The sequence below is a fragment of the Stylophora pistillata genome, chromosome 5 (assembly GCF_964205215.1).
Source record: "Stylophora pistillata chromosome 5, jaStyPist1.2, whole genome shotgun sequence".
NCBI lineage: Eukaryota > Metazoa > Cnidaria > Anthozoa > Scleractinia > Pocilloporidae > Stylophora > Stylophora pistillata.
The window spans coordinates 23,879,616-23,899,256 of NC_142523.1; the positions used below are offsets into that span (position 1 = coordinate 23,879,616).

Below are 19,641 nucleotides of genomic sequence, written 5' to 3' on the forward strand. Positions count from 1 at the left end.
CTTTCAGAAGCTCATGACCTTTAAAAAGTCACAAAGAAAAAGTGCCTCTAATCATAATTTTAGACGCCCTGACCCATGGGACTTGGCCCAGGTTTTGTCAACACCCCTTTGCTGACATGCCAGATTGCGTTAAACTTCTCAGAAACGTTACATCCATATGGCAGTGGCTTTTGTTTTATTCTTTTGTTCATACCCAATACATCAGTGTACGTGCATCTTCGATAAACTCGTTACAATCCATGTCACGCGCAATTCCGTGCAATTAGGTTTAAAACCAAATTTACACATTTTGGCCTCCTCTCTAATGAAAATAGGTTAGCTATTTTTTTATTTTCTCTAAATAATGTACTTCTGGTGGCAAAAAAAGTACATCACGTATCTTTTCTTCCTGATGGCTGCTGAACGAATGATCGACATAGGTTTTTTTATTAGCTGCTGCCAATCGCCGCTTGACAGCCAAGAGGAGTGGCTTGTTACGCGTACTGTGAATAAACAAAGATATGAATAACAGATAACAATTTGATTGGCTGTTGGTATAATAGTCTCAATATGCTGACGACATGTCTATTTCTGACCGGAAAGTATAAAAAACATTCCAGCTTGAAAGAAGCCATATTTCGTGTACTACTTGTTTAGGATCATGGCAAGAGGTTTCTTCTTTCTGGCTCTCGTTGCTGTGTTTGTCTTGTTCGGAGGCGGAAACAGTTCCAACAAACTGTCTCCGTCAGCGTGTCACTGCCGTCCAGTCATAAACGTGGCTGTGGATGGCAGCCAGTGCGATGTGTGCTCAGAAAACAAAAAGCTGCAACAAGAAATGAGCGGTTTGAAGGAAGAACTGGAAACTGTGAAAAATCGCATCAGTCAGATTCAGACGGGTGAGTGAGAGTTTCACAAAACGTCTGCATTTGCAAATTTAGCTTCTAGGAACAGTCAAGTCAAGCATTCTGTTATTTAGTTGCGGTTTTCTTATTACCGTTTTTAACTGCAGCTGTAGGCTTGCATTACACGTTTACACGTTTATTTAACAATAACAATAACAATAAATCCTTATTCCCCTGGCTCCGCAAATAGCAGTGTTAGGATAATCAGTAAAAGAAGAGGAAAATACACACAATTAAAACTACAGATGAATAAATAGATGGTAAATACGAAAACAAATTAAGTCTACGGAAACAACTATGTGGTTAATTCAAGTTGACTGCGCATTATGTTGTAAGTGAATACATAAGATAAAATAGATAAGGTAGGATGGGCGAGACAAAGGTGATAGCTACTAAGAGTATTTACTAACTTTAGGGATTATCGATTTTAAATCTTCGTAGGAGTCTTCTAATGCTAATATATTGAACAAGATCGTACGAATTTTTCTTTTAAAGATGAATTTTGGTAGTGTTCGGACCTTAGTTCATTGTTTGGTATTGTTCGGAGCTTAGTTCATTGCTTCAAACTGAACGCTGCAAAATCTGGTCTGAGCGACTGAGTACAAAGTGAGACGAAGCGAGCTCTCAGCTGTTTCTTTCCATTTCTAAGCTATAGTGGACATCTATTTACGATTATGTTCTTAAAACGGAGTATCGTGTAAGGGGACCACGATAATATGCGTCAGGGGTCGGTTGGGATTTCTTGAGTTTTTTCTACCAAGCAGAAATACGTCAAAGCGATGACAGTGTCAGGGGAAGTTCAGACGCTTTCCGCCATTTTCCGTAATTTTAGCACACGATGTAATTTGAATACAGAAATGACCTCATTTGATAAACGTACAGCACCTAGATGGTGTGAAGAAACATCGTAACCTTATCTGTCATGTAGTACATGTTTCTTTTAATCTTTCTTAATATTTAACGCAAGTAGAATAAGGCTAATTTAAAACAGAAATGGACTTCATTCTAAAAGAAGTGCATCAAGGTCAGAAGGGAGCAGGAGCACTGAAAAGGAGGGGGGTGGACGGGGGAGTGGAATTGTATGAAGAATATTCCCCCTTCCCATGGCCACCCTTCAATGTGTTATGCAGTTTGCAATTGTTTGGATTTTGTCTCAAAGACTAAAGGCTATGTTCCAAGATTTCCTAAGCAAAATTCTGTATAACGGAAAATAGTTGTTGGACAAAACACGAGGTCAGGTCAGATGTTCAAAATCGTAAGCTGTTTTAGGTAATTAATCGATACTCGTGTTTCATTTGCCTCAATAGGTTTGAATAACAGTTCATATGACCTTTATTTCACAAAACCTGTAACAAGTGACTACGTCATCCACCACGGCCTCCAGATAACAAATGTTTTCACGATCTGCTTCCGAGTACGTACGACCGATAAGACTGGTAACGATCGAACGGTCGTGAGTTACAGTTTATCCGGGAATCACAATGAACTTACTATCAACAAGGTGCAGGAACTTCAACTATTCATCAACGATGATATGGTGTAAGAAAAGTCGTTCAATGATATCTAGTATTTTTATCTCGTAAACGATCTTCTTTTCTCATTGTGGACGCGTTTCGCGGTCTCTAGACAAGGGAACGAAGCTTGGGTACGACATTGGTAGACAATTAATTTGCTTCAAGGACAGATGCCTTATAATTATCACATTCGTTATTCAAATTTAGCGCCATGAAAAGAGCTACAGAAAGTCCTTGCGACAAAGTCAATAAAGGATTATGTGTGTATGCATGCATGCATGCATGTATGTATGTATGCATGTATATATGTATGCATGTATGTAGGTATGTATGTATGCGTGGTTGAATCTTTGTAAGTGTGTTGGAGTTCGAAAAAAAAAAGGTCATGTCACGCGAGAAAGGGGTCATTTGTTTTTTGCCCAGTAATTAATTTGAATAACGAATGCGCTTTGCTTTAGCAAATATGAACAACAACTGGTGCTCAAGGTATGATTGCGGATAAACAAGTGTAATTTCTTTTGCGCATCTCGTTTACTGCGTTGTGGTTAGGAGACCACTGAGTTTTGGTAAAAGTAAAGGCCTGAGTTGAATATTGGGTTGTTCCCCTCGATCATAACTGGAGAGGACATTCAGATCGGACGTGAATCCATTGTCTGAACTGGAATTTATGAAGCTTAAAGGCGAAAGTAGTCATAATTAAGTCAGTTACAGTAAAAACATTCGATGTTGGCCTTATCAAGATGATAAACCCTTTTATATTTCCTTAGGCGCACTGGTGTTGTTGTAAATGATGGCAACTGGCATCACGTATGCACGACATGGGAGAACAAAGCTGGTTCATGGAAAGTCTACAAAGATGGCGCCGTGCAAGCCAGTGGATCTGGATTTAAGACTGGTTACAACATTAAGACTAACGGAATCCTTATCATTGGACAAGAGCAAGATGCATTCGGCGGTGGCTTTGACGCCAATCAAAATTACATTGGGGAACTAACAGACCTCAACATATGGAACAGGGTCGTCTCGTCAAGTGAGATTAATAAACTGTCGAAATCATGCCACGGTGGGAAAGGCAACGTGAAAGAATGGTCGGACTTCAAAGTAGGAATAAGAGGCGATGTAAGAGTTATCTCCCCATCGGCGTGTGAGGTGTAGAACTCCTATTACTTTTCAGGTACAATTGGCAGAAAAATGAACGTTGGTAATGTTGTCGGTAATAAGTTGAAAAGGCATGACATTAAAAATATCAAATATACCAAAAAGTGTGAGCAACTTATTCAATGTACACTCCAAAGTACCTCATATATCCCAGTGCCCTCTCCCTTCGCTTTTCTGGAAATATATCTGGTGTATTTTTATTCACTCTTTGCATTTTTTACTTCCCCCTCCCCCCTCCCCCATCTTCTTCTGGAAAGTCTCGTCTCAACAAATCGAGATGCATTGCTAAGTCTTTCCACATTTCAGAAAGGGGTTTCTGCCAGTTAATGAAAATACAATTAAGCTAGCTCAGTGAAGTCTGAACTTTAAAGAGGACCTGACACTAGAAACAGGAAATGGCAGCTCTAAAAACTGGCGATACACCAAAATGAGGCACAAGATTAGACTTGCTGAATTTTGACCTGCCAGTGAATAAAGAACTCTTTTTAATTTATTCATATCGACTTTTCTGGTCGATCATTGTTGATCCAAGTCGATCCGAGTTAAGCTGTTTTTTCAAAGTGACCTTTTCCCTGAATAATGGTGGAAATCAAGACCAAGTAAAAAGCCAGTCAGTGAAAAATAAAAATTGATAAAAATAGATGAATGTTATGAGGTTTGAAATAAACGAGCTTAAACGCCGCGGACCCTTGTTATTGAGAAGGAATCCTTACGTGAAATGAGAAAGAAATGTTTAATTGCATGTTGTAACAATAACGAACACAAGGTTTATAATTCGAGCAAGAAGTTCTAACCGCCCTTTAAATTAATTTGGTCGTCTGCGAGGGAGTAACTCACGGGAAATTCCTCGAAATAAGTGTGTTCTCAATATGTACGATTTTATTCTTTTACTCAATCCGAAAATATTACTTTCGTTGTTGAGTAGCAATCATGCAATTCCCTTTCATACCACCTTGCAGAACGAATATCAAACGATTTTCTTTATGTTTCCAAGGGCCTAAATATTTCAACTCTCTGAATATAGAAATCCAAAATGCTGACACCCTTTCCCTGTTCAAGTCTAAATTGCGAACATTACTCCTTTGTTGAATCCCTTCTTATTCCCTTATTATTTATTCATTTTTATTTTTCTCAAGCCGCTTAAGTAAATGTTTGCTTTAGCGCCTGCTTTTGTTGTCTTCGTTTTACGTGTGTGTGTGTTCCTTCCTTTTTAAACTAAAACACTGTGTTTCTAAATCACGCCAAAAAACTGATAACTCACTTTTGTAAAATAGGAGGAGCCTGTAGTTCTCATAAGCCTCTTGGTTTCCCCACGGGTTTCCTCGCCACAGGCTAAATCCTGAATTATATTACATTAATGGATATGTAATTCCTTTTATTTCTTCTTCATAAATTACAAAATGGCAAAAACAAAAAACAAAAAAAAGGGAAAAAGAAAAGAGGCAATTGCGCAAGGAACCAATCAGAACTCTAAGTAAAATCACCTCACCAGAGAGAAGCGTGAGAAAAAAACTAATGCAGTGGGTGACCAAATAACCATTGGCTAATTTTGGCGTCTGATTGGGTGACCTTTGGTTGACCAATCAATATTAATTTTAACAAAGGGTGTGGCGTTATCTTTGTCAGTTTGACAGCCAGGTGAAGTGATGGCGTTACAGTCGTAAGGCTCGGTTCTGCCTTTCAAACAAAGTTCTATTCATTCTAATCGACGTTCTAAATCCACGATGCTTTTTCTGCATTATGTCGCAATTGTTGCGGGTAAGTTGAAAGCCACTTCGTATTTGTAAACGTAAATCCTTTTATTTGTGAAAGAAAAACATTAAATCAGTCCGTAATTTAAGGAAATTTGCATTTGCTGCTGGCTGTTCCAAAATATTCCCTGGGGTTCGCTGGGTCGTATCTTATTTTTTATTTTTAGAAGCTTACAGGTGAAGGGGCTCTCGTCTTTTACATAGAACGAAGCCATACACCTATTAAACCCATCTGAAAACAGTTTTCTAAGCAAGTTTTACTTCAACCAACTTCATAAAGGCATATGCTAAAACCCAGACACGTTAATCTCATATACATCTTTCATTATTGTCGCGAAAGAGCCCCAGCCGAAGAAATTTTTCCAGAGCTTACTTTGCCAAGAACCCACGTTTCCTACATTTCTCCAGATGAAGTTTTGGACCTGACACTAGAACCTGACACTAGAATGGCAGCTCTAAAAACTGGCGATACACCAAAATGAGGCACAAGATTAGACTTGCTGAATTTTGACCTGCCAGTGAATAAAAAACTCTTTTTAATTTATTCATATCGACTTTTCTGGTCGATCATTGTTGATCCAAGTCGATCCGAGTTAAGCTGTTTTTTCAAAGTGACCTTTTCCCTGAATAATGGTGGAAATCAAGACCAAGTAAAAAGCCAGTCAGTGAAAAATAAAAATTGATAAAAATAGATGAATGTTATGAGGTTTGAAATAAACGAGCTTAAACGCCGCGGACCCTTGTTATTGAGAAGGAATCATTACGTAAAATGAGAAAGAAATGTTTAATTGCATGTTGTAACAATAACGAACACAAGGTTTATAATTCGAGCAAGAAGTTCTAACCGCCCTTTAAATTAATTTGGTCGTCTGCGAGGGAGTAACTCACGGGAAATTCCTCGAAATAAGTAATGTGTTCTCAATATGTACGATTTTATTCTTTTACTCTATCCGAAAATATTACTTTCGTTGTTGAGTAGCAATCATTGCTATTACACCAGACAATGCAATTCCCTTTCATACCACCTTGCAGAACGAATATCAAACGATTTTCTTTATGTTTCCAAGGGCCTAAATATTTCAACTCTCTGAATATAGAAATCCAAAATGCTGACACCCTTTCCCTGTTCAAGTCTAAATTGCGAACATTACTCCTTTGTTGAATCCCTTCTTATTCCCTTATTATTTATTCATTTTTATTTTTCTCAAGCCGCTTAAGTAAATGTTTGCTTTAGCGCCTGCTTTTGTTGTCTTCGTTTTACGTGTGTGTGTGTTCCTTCCTTTTTAAACTAAAACACTGTGTTTCTAAATCACGCCAAAAAACTGATAACTCACTTTTGTAAAATAGGGGGAGCCTGTAGTTCTCATAAGCCTCTTGGTTTCCCGACGGGTTTCCTCGCCACAGGCTAAATCCTGAATTATATTACATTAATGGATATGTAATTCCTTTTATTTCTTCTTCATAAATTACAAAATAGCAAAAAAAACAAAAAAAACAAAAAAAAGGGAAAAAGAAAAGAGGCAATTGCGCAAGGAACCAATCAGAACTCTAAGTAAAATCACCTCACCAGAGAGAAGCGTGAGAAAAAAACTAATGCAGTGGGTGGCCAAATAACCATTAGCTAATTTTGGCGTCTGATTGGGTGACCTTTGGTTGACCAATCAATATTAATTTTAACAAAGGGTGTGGCGTTATCTTTGTCAGTTTGACAGCCAGGTGAAGTGATGGCGTTACAGTCATAAGGCTCGGTTCTGCCTTTCAAACAAAGTTCTATTCATTCTGATCGACGTTCTAAATCCACGATGCTTTTTCTGCATTATGTCGCAATTGTTGCGGGTAAGTTGAAAGCCACTTCGTATTTGTAAACGTAAATCCTTTTATTTGTGAAAGAAAAACATTAAATCAGTCCGTAATTTAAGGAAATTTGCATTTGCTGCTGGCTGTTCCAAAATATTCCCTGGGGTTCGCTGGGTCGTATCTTATTTTTTATTTTTAGAAGCTTACAGGTGAAGGGGCTCTCGTCTTTTACATAGAACGAAGCCATACACCTATTAAACCCATCTGAAAACAGTTTTCTAAGCAAGTTTTACTTCAACCAACTTCATAAAGGCATATGCTAAAACCCAGACACGTTAATCTCATATACATCTTTCATTATTGTCGCGAAAGAGCCCCAGCCGAAGAGATTTTTCCAGAGCTTACTTTGCCAAGAACCCACGTTTCCTACATTTCTCCAGATGAAGTTTTGGATTTTGTTTAATCCACTGTAAATAAGATTTCCCCGTTTTGCGAAATCCCCTTTCCCGCGAATTGCAGAGGAGTTCCTTGACCTGCCAGAATTCTTGGATTTTCATGAAAATTGGCTGGAATGTTCGTCAAATATTAACGCACCAAGGTTTGTGAGGCTTTTAAGAAATTCGAAATATTAATTTCCCAACTTCAAAGTAGATTTTCTCAGGAAGCATGAAGCGTGCGCAGGATTTTTCTGGAAGGCACTTCATTTGTTGACAATAACCTTGAGCAGTTACCCACGGGGAATAACGACTACAGTAAAGAAAGAAAGACTATTGTGACATTCACGAGATTGCGTTACAATTATGAGTTCCGTCACAGAATCCATCGTCTAACGTCTATCGTCTTAGTCTCCCACGCAGCCGTTTTTTTTTTGGATGTCACGCAACGCTCCCCCAAAAGAACGGCTGCTGACAACCAAACTACATTCCTTTCTCCGAACTGGCCAATCACAGCTCGGATTCCATTTTCAGGAACCTTTTCGAGCCAGACTCACCTTTTGAGACTCGTCCAATCAGATATCGTTTTCTATCGCGATCCTCGTGTGGAAAACACAAGACAAATAGCGGTGCTTGAAGGAGCTTTTCGCAATGCGTCGTCAAAGTTCAAAATTTTCGAGCTTAATGCTCACCAGAAGCTTGCAATTAAAAAAGTTTTAGTCGAGAAAGAAGATGTTTTTGTTAAGTTGCCTACAGGATCCGCGAAATCGTTAATATATCAAGCACTCCCGCTCGTGTTTGACCATGTTACCGATGAAAGTGGTCATATTATTGTTATTGTTGTTGCGTTGTACCAACGTGCGGAAACACTCGATAATTCGGGCCGATTTCCTGTACCGGTGATAAGAAGCCACGAACATAACTAATCGGGTTCGCTCCAGCTAGCAGCGGAGTGGCAAATGAAGAAGTACAAGTAGTGTAGGAGACGTTGGCCGACCTAAATTGCAGTGTTCTCGAAGCTTCGCCCGGTTTGTTGACGGCAAGCACGCGCTTTTTTCCTCCTGATCTCCATCTGTAGGTCGAAGCAAGCGTTTGGCCCTTGGCCTAGATTGAAAGGCGTCTTGTATTTCCTTTTGATTATTGATGTAATTTACTGTTTCTTACATATTCTGACTTTTATAGTCTGTAGTAACCTCTTGAAATAGTGCGCATAAAGAGTTTCAGTTCAGTTTTTGGCTTCTACTTTCTCAGTTGCTCGCTGAAACTTTAACAACCGCTCAAACAATCTAGCGTTCGTGTCGTTGGCGTAGCAGTTGACGTCTATGTTAAGCGTAGATTCTATAATTTCAACCAAATTGTGAGAAGTTTTCCCAAAAATATCTACTCTATCTTTACCAGGGCACAACGATGAACATGTGAAACATTTCGAGCTCTCATCGACAAATTTCTTCAGTGTTTCTCCCGACATGATAGCTAGATCATCTGCCACAACCACATTTTCGCGTGAAATCTTACGTCATTCAGATTTTCTCGTATGTGATTGGTCTGTTCACTAGAGCGCGACCAAACCGCAAGGACAATGAGAGAGGAATGCAGTTCGGTTGTCAGCAGCCGTTCTTTTGGGGGTGCGTTGCGTGACATCCAAAAAAAACGGCTTCGAGGGAGACTACTATCGTCTGGGTCTTAGTGCATGTCCAACACTTCAAGGTTAGTCTGCTACACAGCCGTTCTTAGAGTCGTCACGCAACGCTCCTCCCCACATATGCCACCTCTTCACTCCGGCCATTTTAGCGTGTTTATTATTAATCAACAAGGGAACATTAGATCGAGGTTACATAACTTACTAACATATCCCAAGGGCTGGACTAGTAACCTCTCCCTCTGTCCCATAGTTTTCTCTTGCCCTACCCTATCAACCGAAAAAATTGATAAAAAGGATCAAACATTTCTAATTATTCTTAGACAACCGATCATGTTATTGAATTTGAAAGCACAAGAGTTACCACAGGTGGCCTAAGCCATACTGTGTGTGATTTTGGGGTCTAAAGTTCATTAACGGCAATAACTAACATATGAAGATCGGATTTAATGCGTATTTGTAGGCCGTTAAAAAAGGAAAAATTATATAGAAAAATAAAGAAAAAAATGAAAAGGATAATAAAAGCGGGGAAGAAAACGTGTGAAGCCTCCTTACCTTTTTTTCCGTGGCCGCTTTGTTGCCAACGATCGTTTTAACTTAACGCTATTTTGGCGACCTTCTTTGTAACGCGTGCGGTGTCACCAGTCAACTGTATAATATGAAAAAAATTATAAAAAAAAATTAAGAAAAAATAAAAAGGATAACAAAATCGAGGAATGTACCGTATGAAGTCTCCTTACCTTTTTTCCCGTAGCTGCTTTGTCGTTTATGGTCCTTTCAACGCTGTTTTGGAGACTTTCTTTATAACGCGTGTGGTGCTATTGGTCAACTCTCGGGGTATCAGTAAAAAAAACTAAAGGATGGAAACTTCAACTGGTCCCGAACACTAACCGTCGCCACTCGAAGGCCGATAATTCCACAGAATTCCACAAAAGTCAACCGATCTCCCTTAAATTTCCACCCGCGAGAGCGTTTAGCTACTACCTACCCTTTCCAGCGGCAAAAGTTTCCAAATTTTGCTGCATCGATCTGAGAGCCGCTCCGTTTTACCACCCATTCTGGCTAAATTGCTTTATAGGTACCCGTAATCCTTTTGCCCTTACTACGGGATTCAAATATCAAAGCGCGTCCGGTCGAATTACACGCACGATTCCCCAGACGGTGTTGTTTGACAATAGGGCAAACTTTACAACCTTCCCAACGATTCCCTGGAGAGTCTTTGATTTGGTCTGATGCGCTTTGATATTTGAATCCCGTAGTAAGGGCTAAAGGATTACGTGTACCTACGAAGCGATTTAGCCAGAATGGGTGGTAAAACGGAGCGGCTCTGGGATCGATGTAGCGGAATTCAGGAAACTTTTTCCGCTGGAACGGGTAGGTAATAGCTAAGCGCTCTCGCGAGTGGAAATTTAAGGAAGATCGGTCGACTTTTGTGGAATTTATCGGCCTTCGAGTGGCGACGGTTGGTGTTCGGGACCGTTTGAAGTTTCCAGCCTTTTGTTTTTTTTATACACAGTTGACCAGTAGCACCACACGCGTTACAAAAAAAGTCGCCAAAACAGCGTTAAAAGAACCGTAAACGACAAAGTAGCTACGGAAAAAAGGTAATGAGACTTCATACGATACATTCCTCACTTTTATTATCCTTTTCAATTTTTTCTTAATTTTTTTTTATAATTTTTCCTATTATACAGTTAACTGGTGACACCGCGTGCGTTACAAAGAACGTCGCCAAAGCAGCGTTAAAAGAACCGTTGGCAACAAATTAAGCGGCTACGGTAAAAAGGTAAGGAGACTTCACACGTTTTATTCCTCGCTTTTATTATCCTTTTAAATTTTTTCTTAATTCTTTTTTATAATTTTTCCTTTTTATAACGACCCACTCATACGCCTAAAATTCGATCTTAATATGTTAGTTATTAATGAACTTTATACCCCAAAATCACAACCTCATTCTCAGGGGCTTTTCCCTTAGTTGGGGGTGGGGCGCCCCACCTCCAGCTAAGGGAAAAGGCCCTGGGAACGAGGTTTCCCAAAATCACACACCGTACGCTTGGGCCGCATGCGGAGTTAGTGACCACGGTAATTACCGCATTCGGAAAAGCGCTTGAGCTATGGCACACCACTATGTTTAATGAAGCACACAATAGCTTCCAGCCGTTATCCAGACATTATTGAATCCTTTGTAAATGGCTTATTTATAGTTATTCTAGTTTTTATCATTTCTTTGTGAGAAATATTTCAATTGATTCATGCTTGACATTTTAGGGCTGCTAAAGCTTTATTACTAGGTTTTAAGTTTGAAAATATTTCATGCATAATGTCATATAGGTTAGAATCTTGATGATGTAATGTAATGGTTTTTTTAATAAGTTTTCATAATGTAAAGCGCATTGGGGTTAGAAATGCGCTTACTGAGAATCTATTTTATTATTATTATCATTATTATTATCTTTGTTATGCATTTTTATTCTGTTCTTTTGCTACCATGGTTTCATCTCGTATATTCACACACTCGTGTTTTTCTCATCATTCGTCAAATGCTGTTGTCTGGTAGACTAACTGCTTAACGTTTTACAATCCTCAATCAGAGATTATTTTAAGTATTATAGAGTTGCGGTGATTGCTGCCATTTTGATTTTGTGACGCTCGTAGAGGGAAGCTCTGTATTAACTATGAACTACAAGATCCTGTTTTTGTTAGTTCCAGTCACTGTGTTTTTTAACCCCGGCGCGGCGGAAACCAGCATGGCTAACTTCACTAACTGTACACTCGATGAATACCTTTGTGACGCGCGCAAGTGCACAGCACAGTTTATCATAAACCTTCAAAATGACCCGGAAGGAAACTGTGGGTAAGTTTGTTTAATTTGATAAAAATTGGTGAAATATATAAATGACCGATTATTAAACGAAGTTTAGCCGTTGTTCAACAAAACTAGCATTCTAAGCCATCTTCAATTTAGCCGAACCTTTTACGTGAACATTTATTTTTGTGAACAGTATTAAGAGGGCCGAAAGCTAATGGTAGAAGGACATGTGTTTAATTAAATCAATCCTCTCCTAGAGACTTCCTGAGGCCCACTACTTGCGTCAGTAAACCTGCGGTTAGGGCTAGACCTCGTATATAAGTGGCCTTTTAAGTCTGGCCATGCTATCGAGTTCCGGCTTTTGTTTTAAAAAACGTCTTTTCCGATATACATACTGGTCGTTTCTAGCTCCATTGAACTCCACTGAGAGCTGTCTTCAAACTAAGTAAATTCTTGCAATTAAAGTAATCCTCCTTTCGGAAAAAAAACCGAATACGAAGGTTCTATGAATTGGTATGCACAAAAGCAAATTTGCATTCTTTTGGAAAAATATTTCATTCGTATGCTTTTCGACAATGGGCAATTTTCACAGGTTATTTTGGAAAATACCAAAATACTCTTTTATATGCAGGTTTGGGTGGTACTTTATGTAAACGTGATTCTTTTAATCCTTGTTAGCGTGAACTGTACGCTTATAGTTCTCGACACGCTCCATGCTCTCTACATTTATAAACAAAACCAGTGATGGAGGAACGTTAGTTGAAATATAATTAATTCTATAAGGTCTAGATTCGGAGGTCTATTTTCCATGATTAAAAACTGGATCATTGGATAATGCAATTCAAGACGTTTTATTGGCTTAGCCATTATGGTATATGAGCCAATATACCATAATCTAATATCTGTACATTGTAACATCCAGTTTCTTCTTACAAAATCAAGCCGAGACTTTTGTCTAATATCTTGGGGGCGTTTTTCTAACAAAACAATTATTCCACTCGCGCTTTTTGGATATGACATGATTATAGCCAACTCGGCGCTACGCGCCTCGTTTGCTATCTATCATCTCATATCCAACGTGCGCTCGTGGAATAACTGTTAATGAAGACATAGACATAGGCCAGAGAATTTTGGTTGCGTCACGATAACATTACTTGATTCCTCCCACAAGTTTTATTGATATTTTTATAATTCCCCTCTCACTGCAGTTCATTGGCAGTCAGTTATCCATAGTCCCCTATTATACTCTGTTGGGGGTGACTGATTCCCCCCCTCCGTCCCAGTGGCGGATCTGGGGAAGGGTCCCGGTGGCCTGCCCCCCCCCCCGATTATTTTGGGTAAAAAGATAAACGCAGAGGGAAGAAAAGACGGTAGGTGTGCACACACTCAAAAAACCGCCCCCCCAGCTCAAGGTCTGGATCTACCACTGGCTCCCCCTGAAAACCATGTGTTCTCTCCCTCCAAAAATTAAAAAAAACTTTCACCCACCCCTGTACCAAGGCAATAAATAATGACTGAAAGTTGGCTAACGTTTGCACAATGCTCAATGAAATGCTTCGTCTATTTCATTACCGTAGAGTCCAATACAACAAAACCTTAGACTGTGTCATCATGTCAAACAAGCTATGTGGACGGGTTTTTCCGAGCGACCCACTCAACAAGACAATAGATGATTGGTTACGAGCGGGCATCAAAGAGGAACAGATGTGTAACGAGGCCTTTCTGGGTGAATTTCTCGTTCCCAGGGAGCTGCGAGGTGACACATTTTGCTCAAATGCGTTCGTCAACTACACAGCAGCATGTTTAATAACTTTCTATGAGAAATTTCTGGCCGACAAATCAGACCCGACTCTTTGCGAGTAAGTGATGGGGGGAGGTCGGAATATTTTAGTTCGCTCTGACGATGGGCTAACGCTCGAAACGTCAGCTTTTGTAATCGTTACCGTGGCCAATTTAGCATTTCAACTTTGTTGATACATCCAATATATTTTAGTTGCGTCACGAAAAAAAATCACCTGATCCCTCCTAGGCACTGTAGTATTTTCGTGATACCCCTCATTGGATGCGTTCATTAACTGTTTATTAAAGAAAAACTGCGCACAGAAAGATTGACAACGGTCGAGGATGGTCCAATGTTTTTAGTCAAATATTGTGGTTAGACATTTTCAGAGAGGGAAAGAAGTTTGCCCTTATAAAATCAAATCTTCTTGAAGATTTAGGGACGATTCTTTAATCAAAGAGGAGAGCGCTCTATATCTGGGTAGGACCGGGGAAACGGAATATTTTTGTTGATTTTGGTCGTGTCAGGATAAAATCCACCTGATTCCCCCATAAGGCTCTGAAATATCCTTATGATCCCTTCCCTCTCCCCTGTGAATAGCAGACAATTAGCAGTCCATTTTCTACGGCCCCCCTTTATACTTTGTTGGTGAGGACTGATCCCCCCTCAGTCCCCCCCCCTGATAACCACCTCATGTGATCACACCTAAAATCGGCCCTCTCCTACCCCGGCAATAAATATTAACTGTTCCCTTGTATGTTGATTTTCCTGATTTCACCAGGGAACATGCCAAAGCAAAAAAGTGCTGGATGAAGGCCATTACGTCTGAGTGCAAATATCCTTCGGATTTCTCTGAGGCGATTAAATTTGAGTTAGGTGACTACAATCCTTTCTGCGCCAACAACCGGGATCCTGGGGCGACCGGAAATGATCGGTGCCATGGCGTGAGGGACATAAAAAATCCTTTCAATAGAAAAGACGTCGTGAGTGCAACCGCTGGTATAAAAGTGAATGCATCGCTGGCTCTGCTTCTTCCTATTGTCTCATTTTTCTTCGTATTAAAGGTTTAAAGAGTCATGAATTAAAGAAACATTCTCAGGTGATCTCCACATTTTTATGACTATCTTGTCTTGGTAATTTGATCACTTACGCTTTTTTATTGTTCTTCTCTCCAGCTACTCTATTTCCAAGAATAAGTGCCCACGCTCTCATACTGCCCAGAACAAGCGACCAACCCCCAGGCCATGTTGACAAACAAGCACCCCCTCCTCGAATAAGCGCTCCCCCCTACTCCTTCCTAACAGTCTTTTTTGAAGCGTAGAGATACAAGACAAATCTGTTTCTATTGCCACCTTGTTCATAAATTTTTAGCCTTAATTACGGTGGAATCAGTACAGGAGACAGGCACCCCCCCTCCTCCCTCGATTAAGCGCCCCCCTTACAATAAGTGCCCCCTCTATTTAGCTGAAATTTTTAAGCGCCGGAATATATTAATTGTTTTTTTGCACTGCGATCGTCTTCAATTTTGCGGCACAAAATAAATTGCACCAAAATGCTTATTACTTGTACAACACAAGTATTTTTTTTTTTGTTTGATAACAAAGCAATTATGGCTAAGTTTGTCTTACTGTGTGTAAGTATTAGGAACCTTAACGTATGTTGAAGACCTAAATTTAACAACCGTCCTAAATATAATAAAGTCCTAAATGTAATAAAGTCCTACATATAATAACATTTAGTCCTAAACGTAATAAGCCTCCAATCCCAATGCATTAAGAATATTAAGAATATTTAACAATTATTCGCCAAAGGCGAGGTGTATAGACCACTTTCATAAATGGCTGCCGGATTAATATTCTTTTGTTTAAATTTAAATTAGCCTTTCTGGCCTCGTTCTTCAGTACAAAATTCAAAAGAATACATTATCTCAAGTGAGGCCAGAAAGGCTAATTGAAATTTAAACAAAAGAATATTAATCCGGCAGCCATTTTTGAAAGTGGTCAATATCGTCGAATAATCCCCGAGACTTCGTCTCGGGGATTATTCGACAATATTTACCGAACCTGAGGCGAATAATTGTTTTAGTATAATTTCAGAGCTGAACAACAGAGAAATTTCTAAAATCATAACATTTTAGTAACATTTATTAACATTTTATTTTAACATTTTACATAAACCGCGTGGAGCGGTTTCTATAGCGTCATATAAGGAACCGCTCGACCAATCAGGTTGCTGGAAACTCTTTGCTTAGCTCTGAAATTATACTAATAACTTATATTGCGCTAATATCAATATTCATTTTCATCAGCATATTCATTTTCATCATGCATTGTTGTTCTTGCGGACATCCAATTACAATTGAGTTGTTACAGTGACAGCTGTTGCACTAAAAAATCCTCTGACCAGTATTGATATCACATTGCGGGTTCGCTGATATCGATCAGCGTTTTTTCAGTTGCAAGACTTAAATCGAGAAGCATTGTCTGCAAACCGCTATGCGGATGAACAACTGGCCTCAAATGACTGCATTTCATTTGCTGGCACTTGCAAAACAATGAGTACGCCGACCAATACCTCTCCATCTATTACTGGCTCAGACTCTTAAGTACAATAGATTTTGGACAAGTGTGATAACGCTATACTTTTGTGATCAGTGATGGAGTTAACAAGTCATAAACCAAATTATAAACTCGGAACATGAGAGTCCGCCGACTTGAAGGTCGGACAATTTACGGGCTCGGATATATATTTTTCGTCTTTCCTTGCCTAACTAGACCTCGTTAGCACGCACATTTTGTTTCCCAATTCGGACCTCGTTACAGCATTTTAGAGAGTTATTACTTTCAAATTCTCAAATATCTTCGTGAAGATATGAATATCACCAAAATGATTTTGAAATGAAATGTAATGCATGCAACAAACCCAACAAGCGAATAAGATATTGCATGGCGGGTCTGCATCAAATTGTATACTCAGGGAGTTACATTTAATTAACAGGTGTAGTAACTGATTTACGGTATACTAATTGATTTAATCAAATGTTTAAAAAAAAAGGGAAATAGGGTTTTCTCGACGCAGACGAGAAACGTTCAGACATTAGATAAAACAGCATGATCTTACTCTTGAAACGGACTTTTCTTCTACTGAATCGACACTATGAGAATGACATGCACGTAAAGAGAATACGTACTCGATTGTTTCGTAATCACTCGGATTTTTTTGAAAAACGTTGATTTCAATTGACGATGAACTAACACGGATGTTGCTGATGTTATTATTGGTGTTAAAGTCATCAGTAGTAAACTTATTCTGCCAGGATGGCCAGATATAAGCCACTTTCTCTTCTGCGATTTTATGGACCTCCAAGTCGTCTCGGTCCATAAAAACGCAAATAAAAGAAGTCAGCCAATATCAAGCCATCCGCTTGGTCAACAGCGCGTATGGATATATTTCATGCAGACCCATGCAAATCTGGCAAGGGAAGACAGTACAAAAAAATGCACTTCCGAGCTTTGAATTCATCTAACGTATGGGTCAGTGGACTTCTTTTTCCTTGTAATTTGGGTTTATGGAGTGTTAACTTTAGCATTGGTCCCACAAGTGTATCGCTAAGATCTATTGCACTAAGGAGTGTGAGCCGATGATATTAAGAGAGGTATTGGTCAGCGTTCTCTCCATTTTGATGTCTGTCAATATGGTGCCAAAAGCGCATCAGTGTAAGGGTTTGTAACAAATGCTTCTCGGCCTACGTCTGTAGCAAATGAAAAGACGCTGATTAATATCAGCAAGTCGCAGTATGCCATGAATATATTGGTCAGAGGATACTTTAGTGCAACAGCTGTCACTTAAACATCTCGATAGGGATTCCTCTATAACAACAATGCACTTGCGCAGTTTAACGATTGCATTGGAGATTTATTACATTTAGGACCAAGTGTTAGCTAAAATCTATTGACATAGATGCACTCAGAGCTGATTTAACGACGAGTGAATGGTGTACCAATGGTTTTACGGATTTGGATGTGATGGTCTCCTGCTACGACTCCACACTGTCGTTGTTATTTGATAAATATGCCCCCCACCCCCCCCTGAGAACTAAGACTGTTGCTAATAGGAAGCGTGTGCCTTGGTTTAACCACCAAATTAAGGATGATATTAAGGCTAGGCGGAGAGCTGAGAGGAAATGGTGCTCTTCTAAATCTGCACAGGATCTAAGTGTTTTCAAAAAGAAGAAGAACCATGCAATATACTTTATGAACCAAGCTCGCTGTGATTATTACAACAATCATATCCAGCAAAATAGTTCTGATCAGAGAAAACTGTTTAAAGTTACAAAGTCCCTGTTGTGTGACACCAACACTGCATCGTTTCCCCGTGTTGACACTATTCAGCTTGCTAATAATTTTGGAAATTTCTTTGCTCATAAGATTGAGAATATAAACACGTCTTTGGCTAATTTATCTACACCATCTGTACCATCTCTACCTGCTACTGCTACTGACCTTACTTGCCTGAAAGAACAGTTTACCGGTTTCAAGACCCTCTCTCAAGAACAAGTGCGCATGTCGATTAGTAGAGCATCGAGTAAATCTTTTCAACTCGACCCCATTCCCACTCCGATTGTTCTCAAGTTGCTGGATGTTCTATTGCCAGTTATCACTAAGCTGATTAATCTCTCGTTTGACACCGGTCGATTTTCTAAGGCCTGGAAAGAGGCGCTTGTGTTACCATCTCTCAAGAAGCCTGGCTTGGACTTTTCGTTCAAAAATTTTCGTCCTGTCAGTAGCCTCTCTTCTATTTCTAAATTGTCGGAGAGGGCTGCGGCTGAGCAGTTAATGGAGCATCTGACTGCTAACAACTTACATTCTCTGCTCCAGTCGGCGTATAAACAGCAACACAGTACGGAGACGGCCTTACTTAAAGTCAAAAATGATATCATGATGTCTATGGATGACCGACATGTCACATTGCTTGTATTATTAGATTTGAGTGCAGCTTTTGACACGATACATCATGATAAGCTGATTGGTCGTCTTAAGTCTGATTTGGGAATTTCTGACAATGCGCTTGCCTGGTTTAAATCGTATCTATCCGACCGGACCCAGCGTGTTTCTGTAGATGGTAGTCTCTCAGATCAGTTTCCTTTAAAAAAAGGTGTTCCTCAACGATCATGCGTGGGCCCTGTGCTTTTCACTATCTACACGCGCAAACTGTTTGAGATTGTTGAACGCCATCTTCCACAAGTTCACTGATACGCGGACAACACACAGTTGTATGTATCATTCAGCCGTTATTGATCCGTGGATGCTGATTTTGCCATCAAGTCCATGACTGACTGTATCGATGACATTTGGAGTTGGATGATTTCAGATAATCTTATGTTAAACGATAACAAAACAGAATTTTTAATTATAGGTACCAGGCAGCAGCTGGCCAAGGTTAACATCAATTTCAATAGGGTTGGGTCGATTGATGTTTGTCCAGTAACAGTAGCTAGAAACCTAGGCTCATGGTTTGATAAGCGGCTTACTATGTCAACTCATGTTGGCAAGTTATGTGGTGCTGCCTTTTATAATTTGCATAATATCAAACGCATTCGCAAATATTTGTCTCGAGAATCAACAGAAATGCTTGTCCATGCATTTATTACATCTCGTGCTGATTATTGTAACAGTCTTTTGTATGGGCTGCCCAAATACCAGCTTGACAAACTGCAGAGAGTTTTTAATGCCTCAGCCAGGCTAGTTTGTAATGCATCTAGGTTTTGTCATGTCTCACCCCTTCTTCGCGGTCTGCATTGGCCTCCTGTTAAAGCCCGGATAGAGTTTAAGATTCTGCTTATTACGTTTAAAGCAATTCAAGGCCTCGCTCCTAAATA

At 39.6% G+C, this 19,641-nt stretch overlaps 2 protein-coding genes and 1 long non-coding RNA gene across 7 annotated transcripts; 2 read left to right on the forward strand and 1 right to left on the reverse strand.

The window, feature by feature from the left end:
* Nucleotides 1–311: 311 nt before the first annotated feature.
* On the reverse strand, nt 312–6,744 carry LOC111324622 (uncharacterized). Of its 2 annotated transcripts, none has more exons than XR_002694277.2 (2): nt 6,639–6,744; nt 312–802 (listed from the first exon to the last, which is right to left on the reverse strand). It is a non-coding gene; the product is annotated as an uncharacterized LOC111324622 (long non-coding RNA). The 2 variants fall into 2 exon arrangements; XR_016001942.1 differs by lacking the exon at nt 6,639–6,744 and adding an exon at nt 4,815–5,172.
* On the forward strand, nt 641–3,657 carry LOC111324621 (neuronal pentraxin-1). The gene is made up of 3 exons (XM_022928231.2): nt 641–875; nt 2,189–2,420; nt 3,163–3,657. Exons 1-3 carry the CDS (start codon nt 641–643, stop codon nt 3,548–3,550), a joined length of 855 nt encoding a protein of 284 aa, XP_022783966.2. The 3' UTR covers nt 3,551–3,657.
* Nucleotides 5,187–14,866, forward strand: LOC111324627 (uncharacterized). 4 transcript variants are annotated; one of them, XM_088761730.1, is made up of 5 exons: nt 5,187–5,311; nt 7,009–7,140; nt 11,878–12,028; nt 13,561–13,842; nt 14,545–14,866. In XM_088761730.1, exons 2-5 carry the CDS (start codon nt 7,107–7,109, stop codon nt 14,831–14,833), a joined length of 756 nt encoding a protein of 251 aa, XP_088617856.1. In that variant the 5' UTR covers nt 5,187–5,311; nt 7,009–7,106; the 3' UTR covers nt 14,834–14,866. The 4 variants fall into 4 exon arrangements, with proteins under 4 accessions (XP_088617856.1, XP_022783970.2, XP_088617858.1 ...); XM_022928235.2 differs by lacking the exon at nt 7,009–7,140 and having other exon boundaries at nt 5,190–5,311; XM_088761732.1 differs by lacking the exons at nt 5,187–5,311; nt 7,009–7,140 and adding an exon at nt 10,940–10,960.
* The last annotated feature ends 4,775 nt before the right edge of the window (nt 14,867–19,641 follow it).

Coding starts and splice junctions, on each gene's coding strand:
- LOC111324621 (XM_022928231.2), top strand. CDS start 641: ATGGCAAGAGGTTTCTTCTTTCTGGCTCTCGTTGCTGTGTTTGTCTTG. Junction 876..2,188: donor CATCAGTCAGATTCAGACGG/GTGAGTGAGAGT, acceptor TTGCCTCAATAG/GTTTGAATAACAGTTCATAT. Junction 2,421..3,162: donor TTCATCAACGATGATATGGT/GTAAGAAAAGTC, acceptor ATATTTCCTTAG/GCGCACTGGTGTTGTTGTAA.
- LOC111324627 (XM_088761730.1), top strand. CDS start 7,107: ATGCTTTTTCTGCATTATGTCGCAATTGTTGCGG. Junction 7,141..11,877: donor TTATGTCGCAATTGTTGCGG/GTAAGTTGAAAG, acceptor TGTTTTTGTTAG/TTCCAGTCACTGTGTTTTTT. Junction 12,029..13,560: donor GACCCGGAAGGAAACTGTGG/GTAAGTTTGTTT, acceptor TCATTACCGTAG/AGTCCAATACAACAAAACCT.